Here is a 25832-nt window from a genome sequence, read left to right on the forward strand (position 1 = left end):
GGTTGGGGAAGGGAATCGGTGCTGTGCTGACTGCCCTCTAGTGGCCGCGGGCCGACTAACTCACCGGCGGCTGAATTCACTCTGGGCCTGAGAATGGAGCTCAACCTTCACTAACTCAGCCTTTTCTGTCTCTCTCTCTAGCTCGAACCAGGCAGGCCCTTGCCGTCCCCCAATGACCTGAAAAGAAAAATACTCATCAAAAATAAACGGCTGAAACCGGAGGTTGAACAAAGTAAGTCACATGCGTGCATCTGCGATGGAAGCGTAGGCCTCGTGCGCCCCAGCAGTTCAGCGGCCTGGGATGCGGTGCATCTTAACACCGCCCATTGCGGGGCGGGGATAGTGGTGATGGCACATGAACTTTTCGGGGCAAAGTTGCCGCATTTCCATTTACGTTTTGTTTCTGCATCAGTTTGTTTCTGCAGTGGGAGAAGCATATCCCTGTAAGAGAATTTGGAGGCATCCCAAGGAGAAATGAGAAGGTGGAAGAGGCATTGTAGGATTTATCAAAATATAAGGAGCTAGCATTTTTTTAGCATTTTATATGTTCTAAACCCCACTTGAAAAGTTTCCCTTGCACTTAGCTCACGTGATACATAGATATCTAGGGATCCTAGGTAAAGGTGAAAGTACCAGTGTGTGTGCGCAGAGAGGTTAAGAGAGAAATTATTTTACGTAGATATTTTCCCTCTATTTTCCTAGAACATTTGCATAGATATTTTCCCCTCTATTTTCCTAGAACATTTGCGTAGATATTTTCCCCTCTATTTTCCTAGAACATTTGCTTTCAGCAAATCTCTTAGTTCAGTAAATTAGTAATATCAAATATTGTATGATTGTACTGTGTTTTTCCCCTAGGTATTCTAAATTAAAATTTTTAATTATATTATAGTTTACTTTTATTACAAAAGTAATATGCTGTTGGAAAATGAAGACAACAAAAAAGTATAAGAAACTAATAAAATAGCACTAAATTATATATTTTACACATAGAAACGTACTATAGACACATAACATACATGCATATTTGGACATATATACATACATTTTAACAATACTAGGATCATGTTAAATGTACTAATTTTTTTAATTATTCTTAATTTGACCAATTGAGTATATTTACATTGAATAGGATGTAAATCTACATACTAATTTTAATGAATGAAACACAGGACAGAATTTATTGTGGAATATGGGATCGTTTCACCAGTTCCAAGTTGATGGAGTTTCGTTACTATGAAAACAACAATGAAAATAAGCATCCCTGAATGTTCATTTTGTGCATTTGTGCAGCCTTGCCTTCTCCTTGGAATCAGTTGGCACAACTAGAGTCAGTCAAAGCACATACACACTTTATACTGTGATATATCTTGTTACACTGTCTTTCAGAAAAGTTGTACCAATTTATACTCTCACTATAATATGTGAGACCGCCCATATATGTGCCCAATAATAGAAAAAAATGATACTTTTTTTATTTATATGTCTTTGATAACTAGTCTTTTATCATTTATGATTTCTCCTTTTTTCATTTTTAAAATTATTTTGTCTTTATCTTCTTGACTTATAAGAGTTTTATATATATTAGGATACAAATAATCCTAGTTACAGTAGTTGCAAATACTTTTTCCTGAAGTTTTGTCAGTCTTCCACATGCATGTTTCTTTTCTGTCCCTTCGCCTGAGTTGTCCTCAGTCATGGGCTTTTGTTATCAAGACTTAAAATCAACCCTTCACAGTGACAGAGCCCCCCCCTCCCCAAACCTCTACCAGAAATTTGGGCAGTTCAGCCAGGTCTCAGTGGTTCTTCCTCACATGTAGATAACGTGGTCGTGGCATGTTCCTTCCGGGCAGCCACCAGGACTGGGTGAGACAGTGGCCTTAGGCACACGGCCCAGGGGAGCCTAGACCATGCATTTCTGTCCATTTTATTTCCGTCCAGCGTGGATCTCAAAGCCCAGGTTTTAGCAGGGACCTCACATCTGTTGCCTTCCCTTCCAGAGCAGCTCGAAGCTCTGAAGAGCATGATGGAAGCCGGAGAGACGGCGGCCCCGGTTAGCATCTTGGAAGATGATAATGAAGAGGAAATAGAAAGTGGTAAGTTGCTGCTGTTTTTAAATTTATGTGTCGCCAAAGTACTCCCCGGATTAAACAAATGGATTTGCCTCAGTGGACCCTTCATATAACGTGACGTTTTAATTCTTAATAATCGGGGTGTATTTGTGCACCAAACTTAATCTTCTGGTATTTTTCCAAATAGCATGCTTTCAGCTTTCTTGGGCACTGGACTTCACTGACTGTCGCCTCCCTCCTGCTGTGTGTTCATTCAGCTGCTCAGCAGAAGCTCGCAGCCTGAGACGCCTTCAAGCGCTTGCTGTAGGAGGCAGGGGGTGGAGTAAAAAGAATATCTTGCAGTCCCTTCCTGTAAACAAACACAAAATTTAGGATGATAGTAGGAAGGCAGGTTAAAAGGAAAGGAACGTGAGCAAAGACCCTCAAGTAAATGATTGGTCTGTATGCACAGGCAAAATGAACTGGAAACTCAAAGCCAATATTAAAATTCCAATTCCTTCCAGTAACCACTCACTAGATCTATATAGGTAGGTAATTTTATCAAAGGCAGTCTTGTTTAAAGTATCTGAATATTTGTTATTAGCTTCTGTTTTACCTTGGCCATAATGTTTGGTTTTAAATGGACCTTTTGAGAGGTTTGGAATGTTTTTAGAAAGTTCTTTGTTCATTATATAGCATGAGAATTGATTAACAAAGTAATTTGGACTTGCACTGTATGTCTGTTGGTTAAACTGTGCCTTGGATTTATAGAGTAGCTTTGGGCTCAATAATTTAGAAATAATTTAGACAAAACATTCAATAAGTATATGTTTATATACTTATTATATAAACATCTGAAATACAAGAGTAGATTTTAGGAAAGTTTGATATTGTAGGTAATAACTTGAGAGCTGTGAGAATGAACTAATCTTGCAATCCTTTAATAAGTAAAGGCTGCCAACTGTGGAACAGGCTTCATAACAGTAGTTTCTGTTGCACATGCAAACAGCGGGTTCAGCTTTACTCCCAGAGAAAAATCTGACTGACTTACTTTCATGTTTTATATGGAAGGAGATCTCTAGAAGGCCAAAGATATCTGATATCATTTAATCAATACCTGTTATGGTTATCTATTACCAAAATTTAGAAGCTTAAAACAACACTATTATTTTCTCCAGTCCTGTGGGTCATCTGGGCTCAGGTTGATGGTTCTCCCTGAGGTTGCTCACGCAGTTGGCAGCAGATGACATCTGGGGCTGGAGTCATCTGAAGGTTCAGTTGGGCCAGTTGTCCAACATGACTCACTCATGGAGGTGTGTCTGCTAGGTCTCAGCTGGGCCAACTGACCTGAGGACCCCCATGTGGTTTGAGCTTCTCACAGCATGGTGGCCATGTTGTGTTCCAAGAAGCAGAAAAAAGCTGCTAAACTATTTAAGAACTATACCTGGAACTGTGACATCACCACTTCCTCTCTGTGTTATGCATCCAATCAGACTTAGCACCCGCCCAGGTTCCAGGAGGTGGGTGGGTAGGAAGGCCGCATTGTACAGGAGCAGGTGAGAAGGCAGATGTTACTGCAGCTGTCTTTGGAAAATAGTCTGCCACATGCCTACTATATTGTTTCACATTTTTTGCACATAATAAACCTGAACAAGATTTAAGAATAAAATACTGAAAGGACTATATTCAAAAGTTCAGTAAAATACTTTAAAATTTGAAAAGATGAATCTTAGGTAAAAACAGTTTCTTAACTCACACTTCATAGATAGTAAGAAAAACATGAAGCCATTACTAGATACTGTAATCCAGTAAAACAAACTTCAGAATAATGGAATAAACTAACAAGAAAAAAACATAACTACCATTGTTATACCAACATTTTGCATGTGATTCTGCAGCTGGTGGGCAGTGGGACTGAGATTCAGTTCTAGAGTCGCCTAACTCCTTTTGTACCTTATAATCCTGCCCTGCTAATGTGCAGGAATATGAGGAAAACACAAGTGTGCAAAATGGTTATTAAACATTTTTTTAAGAGAGAAAGAATATAACCGATGAAAGTCAAATATGTGAAATTTTCTGAACACACACATTAATCTAAAATAAAGGTCAGTGTAATTCCACTTACCATCTTTAAGGGTACCTTCCCAACTTTTATGAATATGTTAATTATTCTTATAGACAAAATATATGCCTCTAGTGGCTCCCATGTTATTTCAAAATATGCTTGCGATTTTGATTAAATTTTAGCAGAAATAATCATGAGGGATAGTATAGATGCAGGAAAGTAGCTGAGAGGAGAGAATGATCCCCTTGAGTTTCTCCTTAAGGGGATAGAGGCCCCTGCTATACCAGTGATATATTTGATTCTTAGGTTCCCTCAGTAATATTTAGTCATAGTTTTGGTCTATCAGTCAGCTGTCATTACCCTGACATCACAGTATGATCCTACTATTCATAAATGACTAGAGTCTCTAATTTAAACACTTAGACACAGCAGGCAAGAGGAAACCAAGCATAATTCCAGAGGGCAGGCTGCCTGGAGGCTGTAGAAAATAGAAGAGGCTCTCAGTCAGTCCAAGCATGTGCCCATTTGTTAGCCGGATTTAGATCCAGAAGGACACGTGACTCCCAGGACTATGAGACAAGCAGTGGGGAATATCAGAATTGTATGTGTGTCTGTATATATTTGCACACTCAAAATACAACATTCATTCATACAACTCTTTTAAAGTAGTTATTAAGTCTCTATCGCTTGTATGGAACATGCCCTTGGATTCACATAGTTTACGTCTGTCTGGGCAGGTGAGACTAGAGACATAGGAAGGGGAAACTATTTTAATAGTGATGGTGGGAAGTTTCAAAGTCTTTGTTATAGACTGTAGGGCATGGAAACCCTGGGGTCATGGAAACCCAGTGTCACATTAAGAGCATTGTGCTAAGAATCTGGAGGAATCTAGTACAGATCTTACTCTTTGACCTCACAAGTCGAATCATGTCTCTGAATCTGTTTCCTCATCTGTAAAATGAAGATACTGGACTAGATTAAGACCTATCCTAGCTCCTCAGATTCTCTTGTCCTGCCCAAAGCCTATATGACCTACTGTGTTTTTTTTGTTTGTTTTGTTTTTAATCATCTGCCTTGAGAATATCCCCTCATCAGAACATCAGTTCCAGAAGAGGAGAGGGTCTGTCTCTCTTGCCTCACCTCCATCCCATGCCTGAAATAGCGCCTTGCTTTAGGCAGTCCCTCAAATTCCCAGTCCAATATAACATCAGTGGAAAAACACCACTGTTTGAATAAGAAAGAAAAATGCTTCCAATTAACTTTAAAATACCATCAATTGAAGGGTACATTGCAATGTCAGTTATCTTCAAATGTGGTAGGGGGATGCATCGTAGAATCAGTGAAATAGTTTTACAATTACTCCTGTTCTTGCCTTTTCCTTTGCACATTTTAAACATGCTTTTGAAAAATATCTCTAAATTTTATGTGTCTGCTCACCTCCCTTGTGAGTCCATACTCAGAAATTATGTCACTATGGGTTTTTTTTTACAATATGGGTCCCTCAAGGATCCTGGCTAGTTTTTAGGCAAATTCTTTACGTGGAATCCAGATCTCACGCCAGCACATGGCTCATTTTCTAATGAGTGACCCTTTTTCCACTAACGTACTTGGGTGGATACCAGAGTTCTTGTCACTTTCCTGAGCCCATGAACCAAGCGCATCTCTGCCTCCTTTTACAGCCTGGGCCATGCTCCTGTGCTCCAACTTTATTTAGCACCCACTTCTAGCTCCTCCCCCAGCATGAGCCCGAGAAATGACTTCAGAGCCTTTTAATCCTAAGCCAGGTTTGACAGATGGCTTACAGGAGCAGTATTGTCCTTCCAAGTGCTTCTTTTTTCTATCACATAATGACTTGTGGACATTTAAGTGTCCTTTTTCAAAATTATCATATCTATTTTCCTTTTTTGTATCTTTTTTTTCTCTAGATCTCATGGAAGATCAAAATATATTTTTTATGAATTACAGGTATTCCCGAGGCATTGAGGCTTCAGTTTTTAGGGTTAGTGGGTAGGATGGAAATAATCATTCGCTTAAGAAAAATGTATTAGCATCAAACATGTCAAACACCATGGTAGATGCAAGAGAAAAAATAAATGACAAGATGTGCTCCTTGATAAAAGTTTTATTTGAAAAAGAAAAGTTTGCATATTTCAGTGTTCCCCTTTTCTTTGAGCTCCCTTCTCCTCTAAAAGGGCTTATGTTCCCCCAAGATGATGGAAGGTCTGACTGCGTGGCCTCATGGATTCTTCTTTTTTCTTTCATGCAGTTGACCAAGAGGAAGAAGCTCACCCTGAATACAAATTTGGAAGTGAACTTTCTGCCGATGACTTGAGTCACAAGGAAGCTGTTGCCAATAGTGTCAAGAAGGTCAGCATCTTGGTGTCCTTTTTATTTCATGGCTCTCAAGAGGCAGCAGCTGTTAGTTATCAAATTTTAGAAATGTAACCCCCACAAGAGACTAAAGTAGCCTATAATTCCTCTTCTAAGTCGGGTCACCAGATAGTACTATCTGAACTGAAGGTACACACAATATTAAGTTGTTAAGGAAAGACATTTAAATTACTCTTTAGTCATCCCCAGTGTTGACCGCTACCCAGTGTCCTTTAAGTATTATCATTTATTGTATTATTTTAGGTCAGTGATTTTCAACCTTTTTCATCTCATGGCACATAAACTAATTACTAAAATTCTGCAGCTCACCAAAAAATATATTTTTTTGATCTGGAAAAAAAAACATATAATTTTGATTCAGTCATACTGGACAGCTGCTGTTATGTTGGTTGTTGTCGTTTTCTATTTGACAATCTAAGGGAAAAGAGGTCAGTGCCCCTGACTGACTAGTCACGTATTGCATGCTTTAAACATCCTTGCGGCGCACCGGCTGGAAATTGCTCTTCTAATTCAATAGGGACACAACAGCAGCATCCCGGTGGCAGAGGTTAGCATGTTGAGATCATCAGGAGAATGACCCCTGATCATCACAAGCAAGCCCTCGTTACAGAAACCTGCCCTGCTAGTTAGTTAGATAGCTCATCTCCCTCCTAATGTAGAGTAAGCACAAAAGTATCCCCATCTATCCAGCCACTCAGCCAAGAAAAATAGTCACTGTGAACCGACTGTGTACCAGGCGCAGTGTAGGCCATAACAACCCGCTTGGTTTCTGCCCGCGTGGAGCTTATAGCCTGATGGGAGTTTATAGGAAGGGAGTGGGGAACAGACGACAAACACATAAACAGCCGATCCTATAATTACAACTTGTGAAAAGTGCTATGAGGAAACTAAAAGTGAGCGCTAACATGGAGAGTAATGCGGTGGAGGGAATGAGGAAACCAGATCCCAGAGGGTAAAAAGGAACCAGACATGCACAGACATAGAAAAACAGCGTTATCTGAGAGGGACCACAAAAAAAGACAGTGTACACAGAGTGAACTGCGTGAGGGGTGGAGTGAAACAGGATGAGACTGGACAAGCAGGCGAGAGCGAGGCCATGCAGGGTTGGGGAGGCCACGGTCAGAAAATCAGATGTTGATTTAAGTGACACGTGAAGCCAATGAAGATATTTAAAGAAGAGGGCAATGTAGCCTAGTAGGGGTTTTTAAAAATCAGTATGGTTACCGTACAGAGAGAGTTTAGAAGGAAGCAGGAGTGCACACAGGCAGAGCAAGCAGGCTGGGCTGTCACCCTAGGGCAGACCCCGGAGGGTGTAACCGGACGGTAGGAACAGAGGGCTGAGCCGGCTCAGGATCTAGTGAGGAAACAGAAATGATTCCTTTCGCTGATGGATTGAATGTGGGGGAGAGAGAGAGAGAGAGGGAAGCGAGATGACTCCCTAGGGTTTGTGTGTGAGGACCTGGGTCGACCGGGGCCGGGGGGAGACTGGAAGAGAAGAGTCAGGAGTTTCAAGTAAGACAGGCTGTTGGAGGCCCGTGAGATACTTCAGGTGCCTCCTAGGCGTTTGCACAGCGTTGACGTCTGACTCTGGGTTTATTTCCTAACTCTACAGCCTCGGTAAGTTCCTTAACCTCTCAGTGCCTTGGTTTCTTCATCCACAAAATGAAGGTAATTAGCTTTTCTGGTCTGTGAAACAATGTCTTCTCAGTACTTGCTTTTTTCCATGGCTTTATGTCATTAATAAATTCCAATCTTAACCATAAACAGAATAACAAGTTTACCTGTATTTATTTAAATATGTGCATACGTATGGCTGGCACATTTGGAATCTTTCCCTTTAGAGGAGTAAACAAACTATATTCTCTCTTTAATTTAGGTTTCTGATGACCTTGAACATGAAAACAACAAAAAGGTAAGAAGAAAATTTCCGTGTGCATTTTGTTTTCATTACGAGCCACCGTATGTGGCCCCTGATGTTGAACATTATGTGCTAAGTGTTATTGCTCTCTCTTCCCCCCACCCCATGGAATGTCAGGCTTACTGTTTATGGGTATAATAGGTCCATGCTTGATGCATCTAATTTTTAAGAGTCTTTAAAAGAAAGAATCACAGTGGTGAAATGATTAAATCCCAATAAAATCACAAAATTAGGGCAGGGGATAAGATGATTTTCCTAAAAATAAGTGTGTAGTGCAGTTAGGCCTTTTCTCAGCTGGGATTAGAGATGCCATTCCTAGACCAGGAGTACATGGGCCTCGATACATTGCCTGTGAAAATACAGAGGACCTAATAACTGGTCAGCAAACCCATATTTTAGTGCAGTAGAAAGGCGATCTTGATTCTGACCACACCGGCCTTGTGAGAGATTAATTTCACCGTGTACACATCCTGTGAGTTTATTTGGCACTGTTAGATAGTGACTTTATTGTAAGAAAGGGAAGCTCCATTTTCAGTTTCTTTTACCCTCTTCAGAATGCCTCCCGATGTCCAAGGGGCCTTACTTAGTGCATGCACAGGGTTTATTGCAGCAGTGAGACGGATGGCAGTCAACGGCAGAAATTTGCCTTGTAATTTGATGCCCATACTTCTGAGCTTCAGAAATTACCGCCCTACTCTCTGCCTGTGGGTTCCTATCTTATTTGGAGTAAGACCCTGTCTTCTTACTGTATAAATATTAAGTTTGGAATCATTATGGATAAGTCGGGTCCCAGTCCTCTCCCAAGATGTTCGTGAAGTTCTCTTCATCTAGAATTTTATAAGGTATTGGGGTGAACAAAGGACAGGTTGCCCTTCGGTCACTGCTTTTTATGAACTAAGTAGCTGTGACAGTTACTTTAATTTTCAAAACCTCAGGCTTCTCCTGTGGTCAATGGATAGGACTCTGATTTTACTGCACATGATTACTGACAGTAATGACAGCTCATGCCCAGCACAGGATACTGGTGTTACTTGTTGTCTTTAAACTCAAGGAAACGATCAGACTGGCCTCTTTTCTATTTGGGGGGTTGGCACATATGAAAAAATGTTTGTTTTTTTAAAAACCTATAAGTCATATTATTTGGTATTTATCTCAGACTTTTATTTGTGACATGAGTTTGATGATTTAGAAAGTCAAGTCATCAAATCAGACAGACGGTCTGACCGTTTTTTAACTAATGAATTGATTCCTGTGACTAAGCAGTTTATCTGCCTGTAGCAATCTATGCAGGAAATTTAGCTTTTCAAAGTCCTCAACAAAATGCTGCTCCCTTTGGAAGGCATTATTTTGGTTGTTGATTTTGTTGGTTTTGTTCTGATTTACCAAGAGATAAACTAAAATAATGTGTTTTTTCCTTCTATGCAAAATAATACAATTTCAATATTTCCGTAGAACAACATCCTATATAGTGGGTTATCAGATTATTTTAAGAATAAGCTTGCCTCTGGCCATGCTGTCAATATAAACAATAAGTTTGCATTCAAAACAATATAATTTTGAACAAAAATAAAAGAATAAGCTTTAAAAAATATATCATAAACTACTATGCATGTAGCTTAAATCCTAGAGCAGTGAAAAGCGAAGTGTGGTCCCCAGAGGAGCTATACCATTATCACTTGGAAGCTAGTTAGAAATGCAAATTCTTGGGCCTCAACCTAGATTCTTTCATCAGAAACTCTGAGGGTGGGGCCTAGGAGTGTTTGTGTTTTAACAAGCCCTCCAGGTAATTCTGAGGAACACTGAAGTTGGAGAGTCACTGTTTTACTTTGTGCCTCCATTAGTGAAAATAAGAGTAATTAATACCTGCTGTGTATCTGTCATAGCATTGCCGTGAACCTCAATATAATTTCTTGAATATTTTGAAAATCTAAAAAAATGTCCTAAAAATGTAAGATAATCCTTTTGTATTATTTGGGGCTACAATAGACATTAACTTCTAAAATGATCCTTTAGCGTAACTGAGCCAGGAAAAGGTCTTGTTTTCCCTTTGTGTGTGTGTAAACTATCTTGAGCGAGGAAGCTGGAGCAGATAACTGCAGTCCTGCTGCGGTCACCAACATGTGCGTCCCTTCGCTGTGCTTGCAGGGCCTCGTTACGGTAGAAGATGAACAGGCCTGGATGGCATCTTATAAATATGTAGGTGCCACCACTAATATTCATCCGTATCTGTCCACAATGATCAACTACGCACAGCCCGTCAAGTTCCAAGGTTTCCATGTGGCTGAAGGTAACACCAAAGATTCAGTGCGATTGCCTTGCTTGTCTGCTTTGCTGCTGTTGTGCGGCTGAGCTGTGACCTGACTTGTTGCCATTTCCTCCTCTGGGCGTGGGGACTGTTCCATCTTACCTTCTTTCTGTTTCGCAGGCCACACGTCCTTGGCATGTGGTGGCATTTGTGATGCCATTCCCCACATCGTCCACAAGGTGGCTCTGAGGGACTGGACTTATTAACCCTCAAAGAGCGGAGCCTCTTGCATTAAATGTACTTCATAAGACCTCTTTTCATCAAGAGCTGGTCTCCAAAAATGTGTATTTTACAATTTTTCCTAATTGTTTCTGGGCTAATGAAGCTATCATCATCATCATCACCATCATCAAATATACATATTTCAAAGGTGGCTGTGTGTGGAAATCGTGTACACATAATTTGCTTAATATCTCCACATTTAATTCATCCGTTCTTTATTTTCTTTATTTTTAAATATATCTTTATGGATTTCAGAGAGAGGAAAGGAGAGGGAGAGAGAGAGAGAAACATCAGTGATGAGAGTCATTGATGGGCTGCCTCCTGCACGCCCCCAACTGGGGATCGAGCCCGCAACTCGGGCAGGTGCCCTGACTGGGAACCGAACGTTGACCTCCTGGATCCAAGGGAATCAAACCTCCATCTCCTGGATCCTAGGTTGACGCTTAACCGCTGAGCCACGCCCGGCCGGGCCAGCATCCTCTTTTTAAAAAGTCAGCTGTCTCTATCCATAGGCTGTTAATGAAAGTAGGAGCTACTGATATGATAATGGGACGTCTGCCTGCAAAGCCTCACATTGGGGGTGTAATTCTGTTTACTGCTTGTCTTTCTTTCTGTGTGGGTTCAGTGGCAGGGCTCCTGAGTGCGTCTTTGCTTTTCTTTACAGAACGCAATATTCATTATAACATGTCTTCTTTTAACGAGTCAGTCGGCCTAGGCTACCTGAAGACACACGCCCTTGAGTTTGTGAAGTATCCTTATGGAACTTGGTGCACTTTTGGTTTGGCAGGAGTCTCTAAAACAGATAAATGGCTAATGCATAACTGTGGTTGCAGAGCTAATAAAGCAATATGTGTGAAAGAAAGACCACAGCGGCTGTGAAAAGCTGCCCAAATGTGAATTGTTTTCATAATCCACACAGCAAACTGTGGTTTTTCTCCAAGCATCATTTATAAATGCGAAATTTACTCTTTTGTCTACTTCTTTGTCATTATTGGTCTAGACCCTGGTTGTTTTAGCTCTTTGTTGTTTATTTATTGCTGCCTGAATAAGCTTTTTTTCCGTTTTCCTTAATAAGTTACACAGTTATAACAAACGGCAAATGAGTCGCATTTACCCCAAGGGAGGCCGAGTTGATTCCAGTAATTACATGCCTCAGATTTTCTGGAACGCTGGCTGCCAGATGGTTTCACTGAACTATCAAACCCCAGGTAGGAGCTGATGTCCAGTGACCTCGAATTCCACGAGAACGCTCGGCCAGGATGGGGCCAATGGTTCCCATCACTTGGCTGTGGGCATTTTTTAAAGGAAGCAGACATATGGCAAAACAATGTGTTGAATTATGTAATGGTGAAAAATTAAAAACTCAAAACAGCAATAGACGATAGAAGATAATATGTTTTGATTTCAATCGAATTTCCTTTTGTAAATGTCATGATTATTCTGCTAAACATGTTCCCCTGTTCCAAAATATTTCTAATTTTTCTTTCTTTTGGATCAAAGTTATCTTCATTTCCAGAAACAGAATCAAATGCGAAGAATTTTAGTATCTTTGTATAGTGACTATGACTCATCTTTCCTCTGGAAAGTACCTTCCCACTGTTAACATTCAGCAGATGCCAATGACACCATGGCACCTCACCATAAAAGTGCAGACATTGTGCGGTAGGCTCTGCCTGAATGGTGCGTAGGGAGTTCTGTGTTCTTAGAGGCGCTAATATCTAACTTGTCCTCCGAAGTGCACTCAGAGGCAGGTTTCCAATATATGACTTCCCCCTGCTGGAAGGAGAGGAGTAAACGTTTATAAAAGCATAAACAAATTTTCCTGTTTTTTGAGGTTTGCTTAAGAGCCTAAGATCACAATTTTAAGATTAGAAATAGAAAAGTCATGGGACCTAGATGCTTTCCTAGAACAGGTGAAAAATGCCACAAAACCTATTCACTTTTTACGGTTAATTCCACAGCAGAGTCCTTGATATTGGTAAAAACAAAACAAAACAATGCTTTCTTGTTTGGTTCTTTGCTATATGAGGGCACCTCCCATGTGTCCCAATTTGGGGGCACTTTTGTTCTCTAATTCATCTGCCACACTTGGAGAACCTCTCTCCACGTTGCTCTCTGTTCTCTGATTGAAAGGTCCTTTGATGTTCACTTTTTGGCATGAATGTGACCTGACTGTATTTCCCACTCGTTGGTAGAATCTCCTCTGTCACCAGAAGTTGGAGTCAAATTTCTGTGCAGCATGCCCGTCAGTCCTTGCTGTACCAAACCACGACCAGGTGCCAGTTCAATCACAGAGTGTTTCTAGCAGAGACAAATAATCTTATTTCCTTGAAACGATGTCAAGTTCTGTTCTCAGTTACCAGTGAGTCCACTGCATGGATTAAATGATCCTGAATTAAATGCATTTAATTCAGCCAGTTTATACAGTAGGTCAGCTTACATTTTATTCTGTAATGTTAGGTTTAACCACAACATTTTGAAGATGAAAAATTTCCACCAGATGACCTTTTTTCTTTTTTTTTCTTTTTTTGCTGATGTAAAGAAAGCATGAAGATTGTGTCTATTTGCAAGAGAAAAATCATAAGCCATCCCTGCCTGTGTAGACCCCCCTAGAAGAATTCTCCTGAAGTCACTGATTTTTACATGATACTGACCTAGTTTATTTTTTATTTTTTTAATGGAGTTTTATATTCACACTGAACCTACTGGGTATCTCCAGGGAAACCTTCCTCTGGGGCCATAAGGCGCATCCTCTCGAGCTGTATCAGGTTGGACATTTGCTCTCTCAACTCTAACTAAATTCATATAGTGAACCCAAATTTTAAAGCAATGCTGTCATGATCTCTATGAAAACATATTACATGTTTAGTTTAAATTAAACGCAAGGTCATTTGAACATGGAACTGAGAGCTGTGCACCTGAACAGACACAGTAGAGCCTTGTGGTATTAAAACGGCCCCTCAGCCTAGGATCAGGATCTGGTTTCCATTGTTTAAAATCACCCCATCAGAATTTCTTTGTCCGGGGAGATGAGAGGCTAAATTATTTTTGTCTCTTGACAGATTTAGCGATGCAATTGAATCAGGGGAAATTTGAGTATAATGGATCGTGCGGGTGAGTAATGTGATTTAAAGCGCGGTCACCGTGTCCCGGCACTCCTCGCCGCAGCCCGAATGAAACCGTGTCGTTTTTAATTAGGGCCCGCTGAACTTACGCTGGGGTTTGAGGGATGGGATGGAAGAAGATGAAATCCCTGGGTAGACTATATTTGCAAATATGCATTCTTCATCTGCAGGGTTTTTTGGGTGTGTTTTTTTTTAATTTAACCACAGTTAGGCAGTTTGTCATACACACTCTAGAGTTTTACCTGGGACAAAAAGGAAAAGTTGCTTTAATATATGATGACATGGTGGGTGGCAACTTACATGTAATTCAGCCAGGAGGAAAGCTTTGCCCTCTCTTCATTCTTTTGAATGTCTTATAAATAGCGCTTTAAAATCGGTGAACCAAGTTTAAAATAGGCAGTGTTAATTCCCCTGACATGCTGAAGGTTAAATGAAAATATAAAGTTAACATTCTACAGAGATAAAAACAACAACAACACTGTGTGCCCATTTTTTCTCCATGCATCTGTCCCCAGGCAGCACTGCAGGCAAATAACCCCAGACCGCTGCCCAGAGGGGTCTAAATTAACCCAGTGGGGTTTCATCCCGTCCGGGAATGTTCTCGCAGAGAGCTCGTGGCCCCTCTCGTCGAACATCTGATTGTTGTCCGTGACCTCCCCTCACAGCCGATGCCGGACGCTTTCCCAGCAGTGTGCGTGGCGTTGGACTCAGTCATCTGCTTTCCTTCCTACCTTCGTTCTCTCCCCCTGGCTAACACCGGCCACAGAAATAGGCCCAAATCTAAAAGCACGTACATAGGAAACATTCTCCTCTTTGGCATAAACAAGTTGGAGAGAAAATGGTAGTGTGAGGAAGTCCTAGAATCTAGAGAACGCGCCTTCTTCGCTGCCCTCCAGGATTATTCGGGTTTATTCTGGCCCATTCTTAGGATCCTCTGCCTGAAAGCGTAGCTCCCAGGTTAGAGATGGGGAAAAGGAAGTACTTAGTGTCCTGAAGATTAGTGTTTTATTTTTTTGGAAAAGCAACTAAGAAAATAAATTCCTTCTGTCCTGTGTCCCGCCAGGTACCTTCTCAAACCAGATTTCATGAGACGGCCTGATCGAACCTTTGATCCTTTCTCTGAAACTCCTGTTGACGGGGTTATTGCAGCCACTTGCTCAGTGCAGGTAAGGCCTCTGCTTTTCACAGAATAGTATAAATGTGTAGGCAGACGGTCCTGGAAAAGTCTTAAGAAATCACAATTAAAATGTTTAATGCCAAGGGCCAAGATCCATGTGTTCCTCTCCGCTTTGACTTAAAATTCCCCCTTTTTTTCCTCAAGAGATACATTTTTTTTCACTAGGAAAGTTATTAGCTACTTTTAGTGAAAGACAACAGATCCAAAAAAAGTACCTAATAGAGGATAAATGGAGCAACAGGAACTTTCCTTCGTCGCTGGCGGGAATACAGCATGGAATCCAGAGCTTCGGAGGCAGTTTAGTTTCTTACAAAACTAAACACTCTGATCATACGATCCAGCGGTCAGGCTCCTTGGTATTTACTCAAGTGAATTGAAAACTATGTCTACACAAAAACCTACACAGGGATGTTCGTAACAGCTTTATTCATAGTCGCCAAAATTTGGAAGCAACCAAGATGTCCTTCAGTAGGGGAATGGATAAATAAACTGGTATATCCAGATAATGAAATTTTAATCAGTGCTGAAAGGGAATGAGCAACTGAGTCGTGGTAACACACGGAGGAAACAAACGCACATTGCTAAAGGGAAGAAGCCAGCCTGAAAAGGCTACAAACTGTGTGATTTCAACTATGTGATACCCTGAAGAAACCAAAACGATGGAGACATAAACAGACCAGTGGTTGCCATGCGTCGAGGGGTCGGGGGAGCAGAATCGGCAGAGCACGGGGCTTTAGGGCAGCGAAACTCTTCTGTATGGTACTGCGATGGCAGAACATGTCATTTTACATTTGGTCAAATCCATAGATCGTCCACCACCAGGAGTGAAAGTCTGATGTAAACCGTGGACTTTAGGTGATAGTGTCAGCGTAGGTTTGTTGATGCAACAAATGTACCACTCTGGTGAGAGGTGCGCAGCGCAGGAGCCGTGTGTCGGGGCTGGAGGTACATGCAGACTCTTTGCTTTCTGCTCAATTGTGCCAAATGGAACGGAAAACTGCTCTAAAAAAATAAGTTTATTAGTGAAAAAAATTCCCGCTATATGATTCCATTTATACAAAATTTTGGAAAATGCAAACTAAGGTATAAGTGACCAAAAGTAAAGCAGTGGTTTCCAGTGGGCAGAGCTGGAGGGAGGGAGAGATGACAGAAGGGCAGAGACCTTGGGGGTCATGGAAGTGTTTGTGGTCCTAATGGTGGTGATAGTTCCACAGATGTGCTCACATGTGAAAACTGATTGCACTGTGCATGTCAAATATGTAGGTTATTGTATGTCAGTTATACCTCAAAACCGTTTCAAAATTATTAGGTAGTAGATAATATGAAAAAAACTGATAAATGGCTATAGTCACTTGGAAAGTAAATGGAAAAATAGTCTTTCCATAGCTTTATAATAAATAGAATTTAATGCTGTCTTTACAAGTATATAGCATAGCCGACTGGTGTCAGTATCGGTAAAGAATGCCCGGCAGGTTTTAGCATTGCTTCTCTTTCTGTGTGCGTCTTTTCAAGACTTTTAAAAGAATTCCGTAAAAGTACAGTCCGGCAGAAGTCTGGAGCTATGAAGTGGTCTTAGGGCATTTTGAACACATCACTCCGTTTCATAGGCGCAGGCACTATTTCTTTGTATTACATGATTCGTATATATTTTCATTCTTTTTCTAGAGAGTTCTCGAGGGTAGAGCCTCTGTCTAGAATAGTTGTGTTTTTTTGCATAGAGTAGTTGCTCACCGATGTTTTAGTTTAATAAAGAGTGAAGCCGTTATCTCCATAGATGATTAAAATTTCTAAAGACAGAGAAATTCTTATCCCATGACTCTTCCTCGCTCCTGATGGCCCCGCAGATTGTGCCCCTCTCTTGCCCTGTCGCCGTAGGTCATATCGGGTCAGTTCTTGTCAGATAAGAAAATCGGCACGTACGTGGAAGTGGACATGTACGGCCTGCCCACGGACACCATTCGGAAGGAGTTCCGCACGCGCATGGTGATGAACAACGGCCTGAACCCCGTGTACAACGAGGACTCGTTCGTGTTTCGGAAGGTAGGCGCCTGCGGGGCTCAGGCCCGCTCTGCTGACTCGGGGCCTGTGTCGCGCGTGGACACTAAGGGCTAGGACAGCTACTCGGCCACAGTGTCTTCTCTTCTTCTGGCGGGCCCACGCTGTGGCTGTCGTGAGGAGACCGTTACCTGCCCTCCCCCTCGGAGGAGCCCGTGTCCTGCGTGGCAATGCCCGCGCCCCAGGCCTGCGGTCTGCTTGGCGCGTGTCCTTGCTGGTGGCACCATCACCCTGGAGAGCTTACACTGTTCCTTCAGCCAGGGGGGCAGGTAGACGTTTCACTATGATTAAGGCCAATAAGTGTCTTGAAATGGGTCAGCCGGTGGTGTCCTGTGTCTCCAGAAAGTGTGATACCTCTGATACCCGCAGGCTCTGTGCTTCATGTGCTATCTTTGGTATTTTGGGGGGTTTTTTCAGTATATGAAGTGGATCCTAGGAACAATCACAGTCATTCTGTCTTATGATTCAGCTTTTGGTCTTGTAATTAGTTTTCACTTTGTTTCTCTTTTGCCGATTGAAAATATACTGGAAGCTGCTTCCCCTGGCCGCGTTGCCCCCGAGCGTGCCTGCCCGCCCTCACCGTCTCGGTTACCCTGACCACGGCGGTGTCTTGCTTCCGTAGGTGCAGGCTTTCCAGGTGTTCCTGTCCTTTTGTGTGTCATGCAGCCCAGACAACCGGCTTCTTGTCTCAGCCAGTGGGGATTATCCGCTTCAGAATAGACTGACTGGTCACAGACCCAGTTTAGGGGAAATCAAAGTAGCGACGATGAAACAGGTCATTTTGAAATGTAGGTCCACCCTCTGAGGAGAATGCCATTATCCTGCAGACCCCACACGTCACCTGCTCCATTGCGGTCAGAGTGAGGGACCACTTGCCTCACACCTCGCAGTCTTTCTTTCTTCCCTGGCTTTTCCAGTTTGTTGTAGCCGGATCTGTTGTCCGTTTGGCCTGTGTCCTTTGTCCTAATGGATAATCCTGACACACATTTCTAGACATTCAGAACTTGAAATGCGGAGGTTTCTTGTTCTTACGAGTAAGGAAATACCGAACTTGGTTTTTACGTGTGGCATCGCTGGCCCCAGAAACAAATGCCGATTCTGCATCCTTCACGCTTCTTCAGAAATTAAATTGCCTGTCATTGATATCAAGCACTTTAATTGTTTCCTTTGCCATTGTCACTGTTTTTGTTCCCTGCAGGAACCTCGCAAGGTAATAAACCTCCACTCATCACGTGCAGAACACTAGAGTGACTGAAGTTGGCTGAGCTTTAGCCTTTTGCCTTTCTATATTATTGAAGTTGGGATTAAACTATGACCTCGAGGCATAACTAGGTAGTCACTGTATCACCTAGCTTTAGACATGGTACGCCAGGCAGCCGTGATGTCCTGGATTGCTCTTAGCCCAGGAAAAGGCACTCCTGATTAACAACGTTAAAAACATCGGACTTTCTTTTGTGATGTTGCTCTTTTATATCTGAATAGGGTTTCTGCACTCTGAGCTCAGGTTTTATGTCTAATTATTCAGTTTGGGAATGGCAAGAGCGGGTGTCTTGGTTATATGTTAATATTTCTAGCTGTTCCATCTTACTCTATTTAATATCTCAAAATAAGTTAAAAATTGAGGATACCAAGAAAAAGGGAGAATTCAAGTGTATGTATAAATTATCTTTTATACATAAAGTTTTTCTTCAAAGGCACTTGCTATTTTCTTAAAAAGCAGGCAGAATTAGATGTTAGCAGCAGCCCAGGTAGCAGACAGACCACAGGGTTAGAAGTCAAGGGTCCCGACTGCCAGGCCCAACTGTCGCTGACTGTCTCTGAGAATAAGGACAGTCACTTTATTTCTAGGGTCTCCTTTTGCTTATCCATTTCATGGGTGGGGACTGGGAAAGATGACAAGGGTTGGGCTAGTCATCTTTCACATCCATTCCATCTAAAATTTTCAATGAGGTGATTTCCAGGAAATCTGTGCAATTGCCTTTCTCAGTGGCTGGGGCTCTGTAGCGTATACAGTATTCTCTGGGCATACAGATTGATCGTGGCCTATTTTCAGCCATGAAGGAGCATTTCAGAGCAGTGTGGATGTGGCCCAGATTCCCAGAGTCGTGGTTCTTGGGAGCTGCTTTCCAAAAGTCAATGAAAAGTCCCCTTCTCTGTGCGCAGGTAATCCTCCCGGACCTGGCCGTCTTGAGGATAGCAGTATATGATGACAACAACAGGCTCATTGGCCAGAGGATCCTCCCGCTGGATGGCCTCCAAGCCGGCTATCGACACATTTCCCTTCGAAATGAGGGAAATAAACCATTATCACTGCCAACAATTTTCTGCAACATTGTGCTTAAAACATACGTGCCTGATGGGTTTGGAGGTAAGTTAAGCATTCGGGTACAAAATATGATACCTATGTCTATATCTATTCATCTATATATGGTTATAAATCACAAGATTATAAACTATGTCACCGATGGCTTAAGAAAAAGTCTGTTCCTCCAGTACTGCCGACTCTTGTAGCCTCAAAGAAACCAAGGAAAACTGGCCACCTCCAGCTTCATAATAAGGTATGAGAGGGCAAGATTAGATTATTATTAAGGTTCTTATACTAAAATACTATAATTTTATGGTGTTTATCAATTTTTTCAAATATGTTTGTCAAAGGTGTACTTTAGAGCATCATTCAAAGGGGGGAAAGACGTAATACGGAAACATTGATACCAACTGGTATCACTAAAAGATTTAAATTGAACTCAACGATCAACATGCCTGGATGTTCCTCCAAATCCACAAGAGAGTTTAGTTTCCCAGAAAAATCCTGGTCATCAGTCCACAGAAGACCACCTCTGGTTTTGCTAAGGTCATCAAGGAGGAATCTAAAGCGGGACCAAGTCAGAGGGTTTCGCTTAAACCTAAACATACGAACTTTTTATAACTCCCAACAAAGCCAGGAACATTAAACAAAAACAGCGATTTTCAGTGTTCTGAATCTGTTCAACCAAATGGACACAGTACAGCAGAGTAATTGCATCAAATTAACCAACAGTTCAAATGCTGGCTCCACTACTGCCAGGTGACCTTGGGACAGTCACATAACCTCTCAAACTCCTCATTTCCTCACCTATAAAGTGAACACACTGATACTACCTGCCTCATAGCATCCTTGCAGGGTGCTCGGCATTACACTATACGCCATAGCCAGGCTCAAAAACGTGCCCGCTTGTAGCCGTGGCTGAGACACAGCTGTGATTCTGTACTGCACTGGAACACGTCACAGTTTGGTTTGGGGAGCTGGGGGTTATTTGGTAGTAATGCATGCTGCTCTGGAGGGCAGATTTTCTGCAACTAGTCCTCAACTTTAACAACTGATTGCTGGTTCAGAAAGACAAGACTTTTCAGTCACAGAATCCAGAGTAAAGACTTCTCCCCCTGTTTTTTACTGAGTAGCCACCTCACTTATCAGATTGACTGTCCAGTGTTGCAGGGCTTGTGTTCAAATAACCCTTATTTTACTTAGTAATGGCCCCAAAGCGCAAGAGTAGTGATGCTGGCAAATCAGATATGCCAGAGAGAAGCTGGAAAGTGCCTCCTTTAAGTAAAAGGCTGAGACCATTATAAGATATTTTGAGAGAGAGAGAGAGAGAGACCACATTCATGTAACACTTATGTTCTATTTTAGGATTACTTGTTGTTATTCTCAAACTTTGCCAAACTTATAAATTAAACTTTACCATAGGTGCCTATTTATAGAAAACAAACATGATACACATAGGGTCCGGCACTGTCTGCAGCTTCAGGCCTCCACTGGGGTCTTGGCACGTATCCCCCACAGATGATGGGAAACTACTGTAGTTTTGTTTTCCTGAGTGGCCTAGATGTAAAATATCTCTGGGCTGAAGAGCAGAGATTAAGTCTCTTAACTACCATAAATTTAGTTGTGATGTGAAAAAATGGTAACATTTAGAAGAGAGATGACGAGGGATGAATCCTGAAGCCTCAGTTTCACCTTTTCAATATTATTTTTCTACTGACCGTAGAGGAGCCAGTCCTCTCGTGTACCCCGCACTCACACACAGAGTGGGAGCGCTCGGCCGAGGTAAAAGAAAAAGGAAAGCCAGCGAGAGGGGAGGACTGGGGTGGTCCTCGCTGCACCTGCGGGCCCGGCGCCTCGGCCAGAGGACTCGGCCGTCGCAGCAGCTTTTCCTTGTCAGCCGCCTCCAGCGGCAACCGGAGGCGGCTCCAAAGCTGATGACAATCCAGCGAGTGTCAGTACTTTTCTTCTCCCACCCACTGTTGCTTTTGCTGGGTTTTGTCATTTGTGTTCCTTTTATTATTACTGAGTGGCGGGGAGGAGAGCAAGTAAGGGAGCTGACACTGTGCTTCCAGAAGCCAGGGAGGGAGCACCAGCATCCTGTTTAAGTCGGTTTTGTCTCCTGCCGCTCCCTGCTCTAGGTAAGCACGGGGAAGGGCCCCTTGTTTCGGCCTGCCCCCCCTTTCCGCCTCCCTGGGCCTAGAGATACATCCCGGCTGAGGTGGGGAGCGGGTTCCTGTCCACTGGGCGCCACGTCTCCCGTGGCTGCCTTCCAGCCCCCGTGTCCAGATAGTTGGCAGTTTCTTGTGTCAGGTGGTTCCAGAGGAGGAACCTCTGAAATTCAGATGCCATTCCCTGGGGAAGGGTCAGGATTTTCCGATACATCTTAGAGTAGTTTCCTTTTGTCCTGTTTTTCACGGATGCTAAAGTGTTATTCTCACATATGGGGCCACAGCCAACTAGACAGCTCTGCACAGCCAAAGAAAACAGCCTCAAAATACAAAGGAACCCACGGTCTAGGAAAACATATTTGCCAAGGATGCATCTGATAAGGGGCTAATTTCCAAGGTGTACAAAGAACTCCTACTACTCAGCAGAGGAACACAAACAACCCATTAAGAAATGGGCAAAGGACCTGAATAGACACTTCTCCAAAGAGGACGTGCAGATGGCCAAGAGACACATGAGAAAATGCTCAACGTAGCTAATCATCAGAGAGATGCAAATTGAAACCACAGTGAGGTGTCACCTCACCTGTAAGAATGGCTGTCATCAAGAAATCAACAAACAAGCACTGGCAAGGGTGTGGAGAAAGGGGAACCCTAGTGCACTGCTGGTGGGAATGCAGACTGGTGCAGCCGCTATGGAAAACACTGTGGAGATTCCTCAAAAAATTAAAAATGGAGCTGCCTTTTGACTCAGTGATCCCACTCCTAGGAATGTATCCTAAGAATCCTGAAACGCTAATCAGAAAGAATATATGCACCCCTATGTTCATAGCAGCACAGTTTACAATAGCCAAGATCTGGAAACAGCCCAGGTGCCCATCAGTAGATGAGTGGACAAAAAGCTGCGGGACATTTCCACCATGGAATACTACGCAGCTGTAAAGAAGAAGAATCTCGTACCCTTTGGGACAGTATGGAGGGACCTGGAGAAAATTATGCTGAGTGAAATAAGCCAGGCAGAGAAAGACAAACATCACATGATCTCACTTATACGTGGAATCTAAAGAACTTAGTAAACTGAGGAACAGAGTAGATAGAAAAACATGGAAGCATAGATAAGACTGACGAATGTCAGAGGGATGGAGGAAGGCAGGTGGGTGGAGGGGGAGAGAGTAACCAAAGAATTTATATGCATATATGCACAACCCAAGGACGCGGACAATGGTGGGGAGAGGGACTGGGGAGGGGGTAGGAGGGGGTGGAATGGGTCATTGGGGAGAAAAAGGGACATCTGTAATATTTTAAACAAAAAATTAATTAATTAATAATAAATAAAATTTGTTATTCTCTCTATTAAATATTTGTTGAAAAACCAGTTCACGCTTGGCAGATAGACACAATTGGGTTAAAAGTCCTGAGCCTACCCGACGAGTTTAGCACATGATTTTCTGCCTCCATGTGACCCACATGGAGTCACAGCACCTCCTAGGCAGTATTCTCACAAAAAGAGAAAGCCAAGCCTTAGAGCTAAATGGTACAACAAGGAAGCATGGAGATTCAGAATGCAAGACATTTTATAGGACACCTTGACAAGACTTGTCACCCCAACAAGGCCATGCATTATGAAAAATAAATAGTAGGGACTATTCTAGTTTAAAAGAGATATCAGAGACATAATTATCGGAGACATAGTGCAGACTTTGATTCAAACTAACTCATTTTAATAGAGGAAATACCAACATGGGCCATGTGTTATGTCATAGTAAGGAATTACTGCCAGTTCTGTTGGCTACAGGACTGGCATAGTTGCCCTTTTTTTTTTCAGAGTTGTATAGAGAAGTAATTAGGAATGAAATGTTATGATATCTGGAATTTGCCTTCAAATATTTAGGCAAAGAGAGAAAAATGCTTCTAATCTATCCCTTTCGAAGGCTCAATGAAGGAAATGTGGCAGACTGTTTATAAAAATGTTAGGTTTCCACCAGCAGTGTATAGGGAGTTGTTTTACTTTTCTCTCTACGTCTGTGTATGTTTGAAAATATTTGACTTATTATTAATCTAAAATAAAGATAAAAATAGATAAATGCATTCCTAGAATATTAACTTCCAAAAAATAATTATCTGTGGTAATCCCTGAGTGTGATGTAAGGCTAATTTGCCCACATTCCCCTTTGTGACGCAAAGAATTCTTAGGACATGAGTGATTGCTAGACTCAAACCTTCCCATAGACCACTGGCAGGAGAATAAATTGGTACAACTTCAGTGGAGAGCAATTAGCAATAACTCCCAAAAGGACAATCGTTCTGACTTCCAGAAATTTATCCTATGGACATGAGCAAAGGTGTCCTATGAGATGTTCAAGGACATTCACCGTAACACTGATTATAACAGAAAGGAACTGGAAGTGACCAGTCTATCAATAAAGAACTGGTTAAAGATATTATAACCACTCGGGAAATGTAATATTTACACATCCTTTAAAAATAATGTAGTTTATCTTGCCATGGCCAGTGTTCCTCGGTTAAGCATCGTCACATGCACGGAAAGGTCACCCGTTCGATTCCCGGTTGCCCAGGTTGTGGGTTTGACCCCTGGTCAGGGTGCATGCAGGAGGCAACCAATTGATATTTCTCTCTCTCCCTCTCCTTTCCTCTCTCTCTAAAAATCAATAAAAACATTTTTAAAAATATTAAAATGTACTAATCTATATTGCTGACATGGAAGTATTTCCAAGATATGTGAAGTTTAAAAATAAAAAATAGGTGAAGACAATTATAAACCCATTGGAGTTCTAAAAAAAAAAAAAAATACAATAAATGGGTAACAGTAATTATCCACTGGGTGTAGAATTGGCAGGAGAGGAGATTTTTACTTTTCGCTTTATATATTTGAATATCATGTACATATATTATTTTCTATTATAAAAGGGAAAAGAATTTGAATTAAGAAAAATTATCTTATGAATGTAATTAGAAAAGTGATTCTGCTAGGGGGAAATTTATAAACATAATTTTTAAAATGTAAATTATATACTGTTTTAAAATAACAAATATAATTATTCCTTCTATGGTATTGGTAAATTATGCAAAATTATATGAAATTCTGTTTGAAAGTACTTGGAACTCTTCAAATGATATTACATAAAAGATGGAATTTTACTGTCTTTAAGTGCAAATTATAGCTAAGAACACACTAGAGAAATATTTCAGTTTATCTGCCATGGGACTAATTGGCTTTAAATATGCATTAACTTTCTATATCGGAAAATTAGACTTAGTGCTTGTGGCATCTACTGTGCTTCAAATACTTTGGTTCATCGTCTCACTGAGTTCTCAGAGTTCCCTGCAGGGTGCATGGTATCAGTGATTTCTAGGTGAAGAAACTGAGTCTGGGGGCATTAATCGACATGCTCAAAGCCACACAAGTAAATTGTCAGGAGCCCAAGTCAGTTTGTGTGGCTTGTTGCTCTGCCATACTGCCTGCTTTATTTGGGGAGAACCAGAGGGAAAATAAGAGAAAATCATCTGGCCCTTGATCCCCGCCTTTACTTATTTCTTGTTTTCAGCAACTAGCTCTGCTTTATGAGCTTGCCTTACGTCCTAGCAGAAGGAACTTAGAGGGCGCAGTGTGAGTCCAGGATGCTGAATAGTGTATTAGCTGCATTTTCCTGGATGTTTCTAAGTAAAATGGAGAATTAACAGCTCAGTATCTTTTTATTCCCCAGATATTGTGGATGCTTTATCAGATCCAAAGAAGTTTCTTTCAATTACGGAAAAAAGAGCAGACCAGATGAGAGCTATGGGCATCGAAACCGTAAGTAGGAAGAGTTAGTAAAGACATCCAAGTGGGGGAAATTTAGTTGTCAAACAGTGATTACAAGAGCAAGACAAAGTAATAATATAACAGGTTCAAAGAAGGTTTTTGAAACTGAACTTAATCAATTCACCTGAATAGTTTCAAGCATCAATGAGAGGGTAGCATATTTAATAAAATGTGACCACCACCTGAAAATCCCACTTCTTCAACATGGCTTAACTCACAAATAGGGACCC

At 41.7% G+C, this 25832-nt stretch overlaps 1 protein-coding gene across 1 annotated transcript in view; it reads left to right on the top strand.

Annotated features, from left to right (window-relative positions):
- PLCB4 (phospholipase C beta 4) overlaps positions 1–25832 on the top strand; it is a 301590-nt gene that overhangs the window by 246758 nt on the left and 29000 nt on the right. Inside the window, exons 16-27 of the mRNA XM_087818864.1 lie at positions 142–232; positions 2001–2096; positions 6383–6483; positions 8384–8419; positions 10571–10712; positions 11617–11701; positions 12036–12160; positions 14015–14066; positions 15141–15243; positions 17130–17294; positions 19473–19677; positions 25505–25593. Of these exons, the coding sequence (XP_087674990.1) occupies positions 142–232; positions 2001–2096; positions 6383–6483; positions 8384–8419; positions 10571–10712; positions 11617–11701; positions 12036–12160; positions 14015–14066; positions 15141–15243; positions 17130–17294; positions 19473–19677; positions 25505–25593 (1290 nt within the window). The remainder of the gene's footprint in view (positions 1–141; positions 233–2000; positions 2097–6382; positions 6484–8383; positions 8420–10570; positions 10713–11616; positions 11702–12035; positions 12161–14014; positions 14067–15140; positions 15244–17129; positions 17295–19472; positions 19678–25504; positions 25594–25832) is intronic.

This window comes from Miniopterus natalensis, chromosome 7, assembly GCF_054644295.1.
Source record: "Miniopterus natalensis isolate mMinNat1 chromosome 7, mMinNat1.hap1, whole genome shotgun sequence".
In the NCBI taxonomy this organism is placed as follows: Eukaryota; Metazoa; Chordata; class Mammalia; order Chiroptera; family Miniopteridae; genus Miniopterus; species Miniopterus natalensis.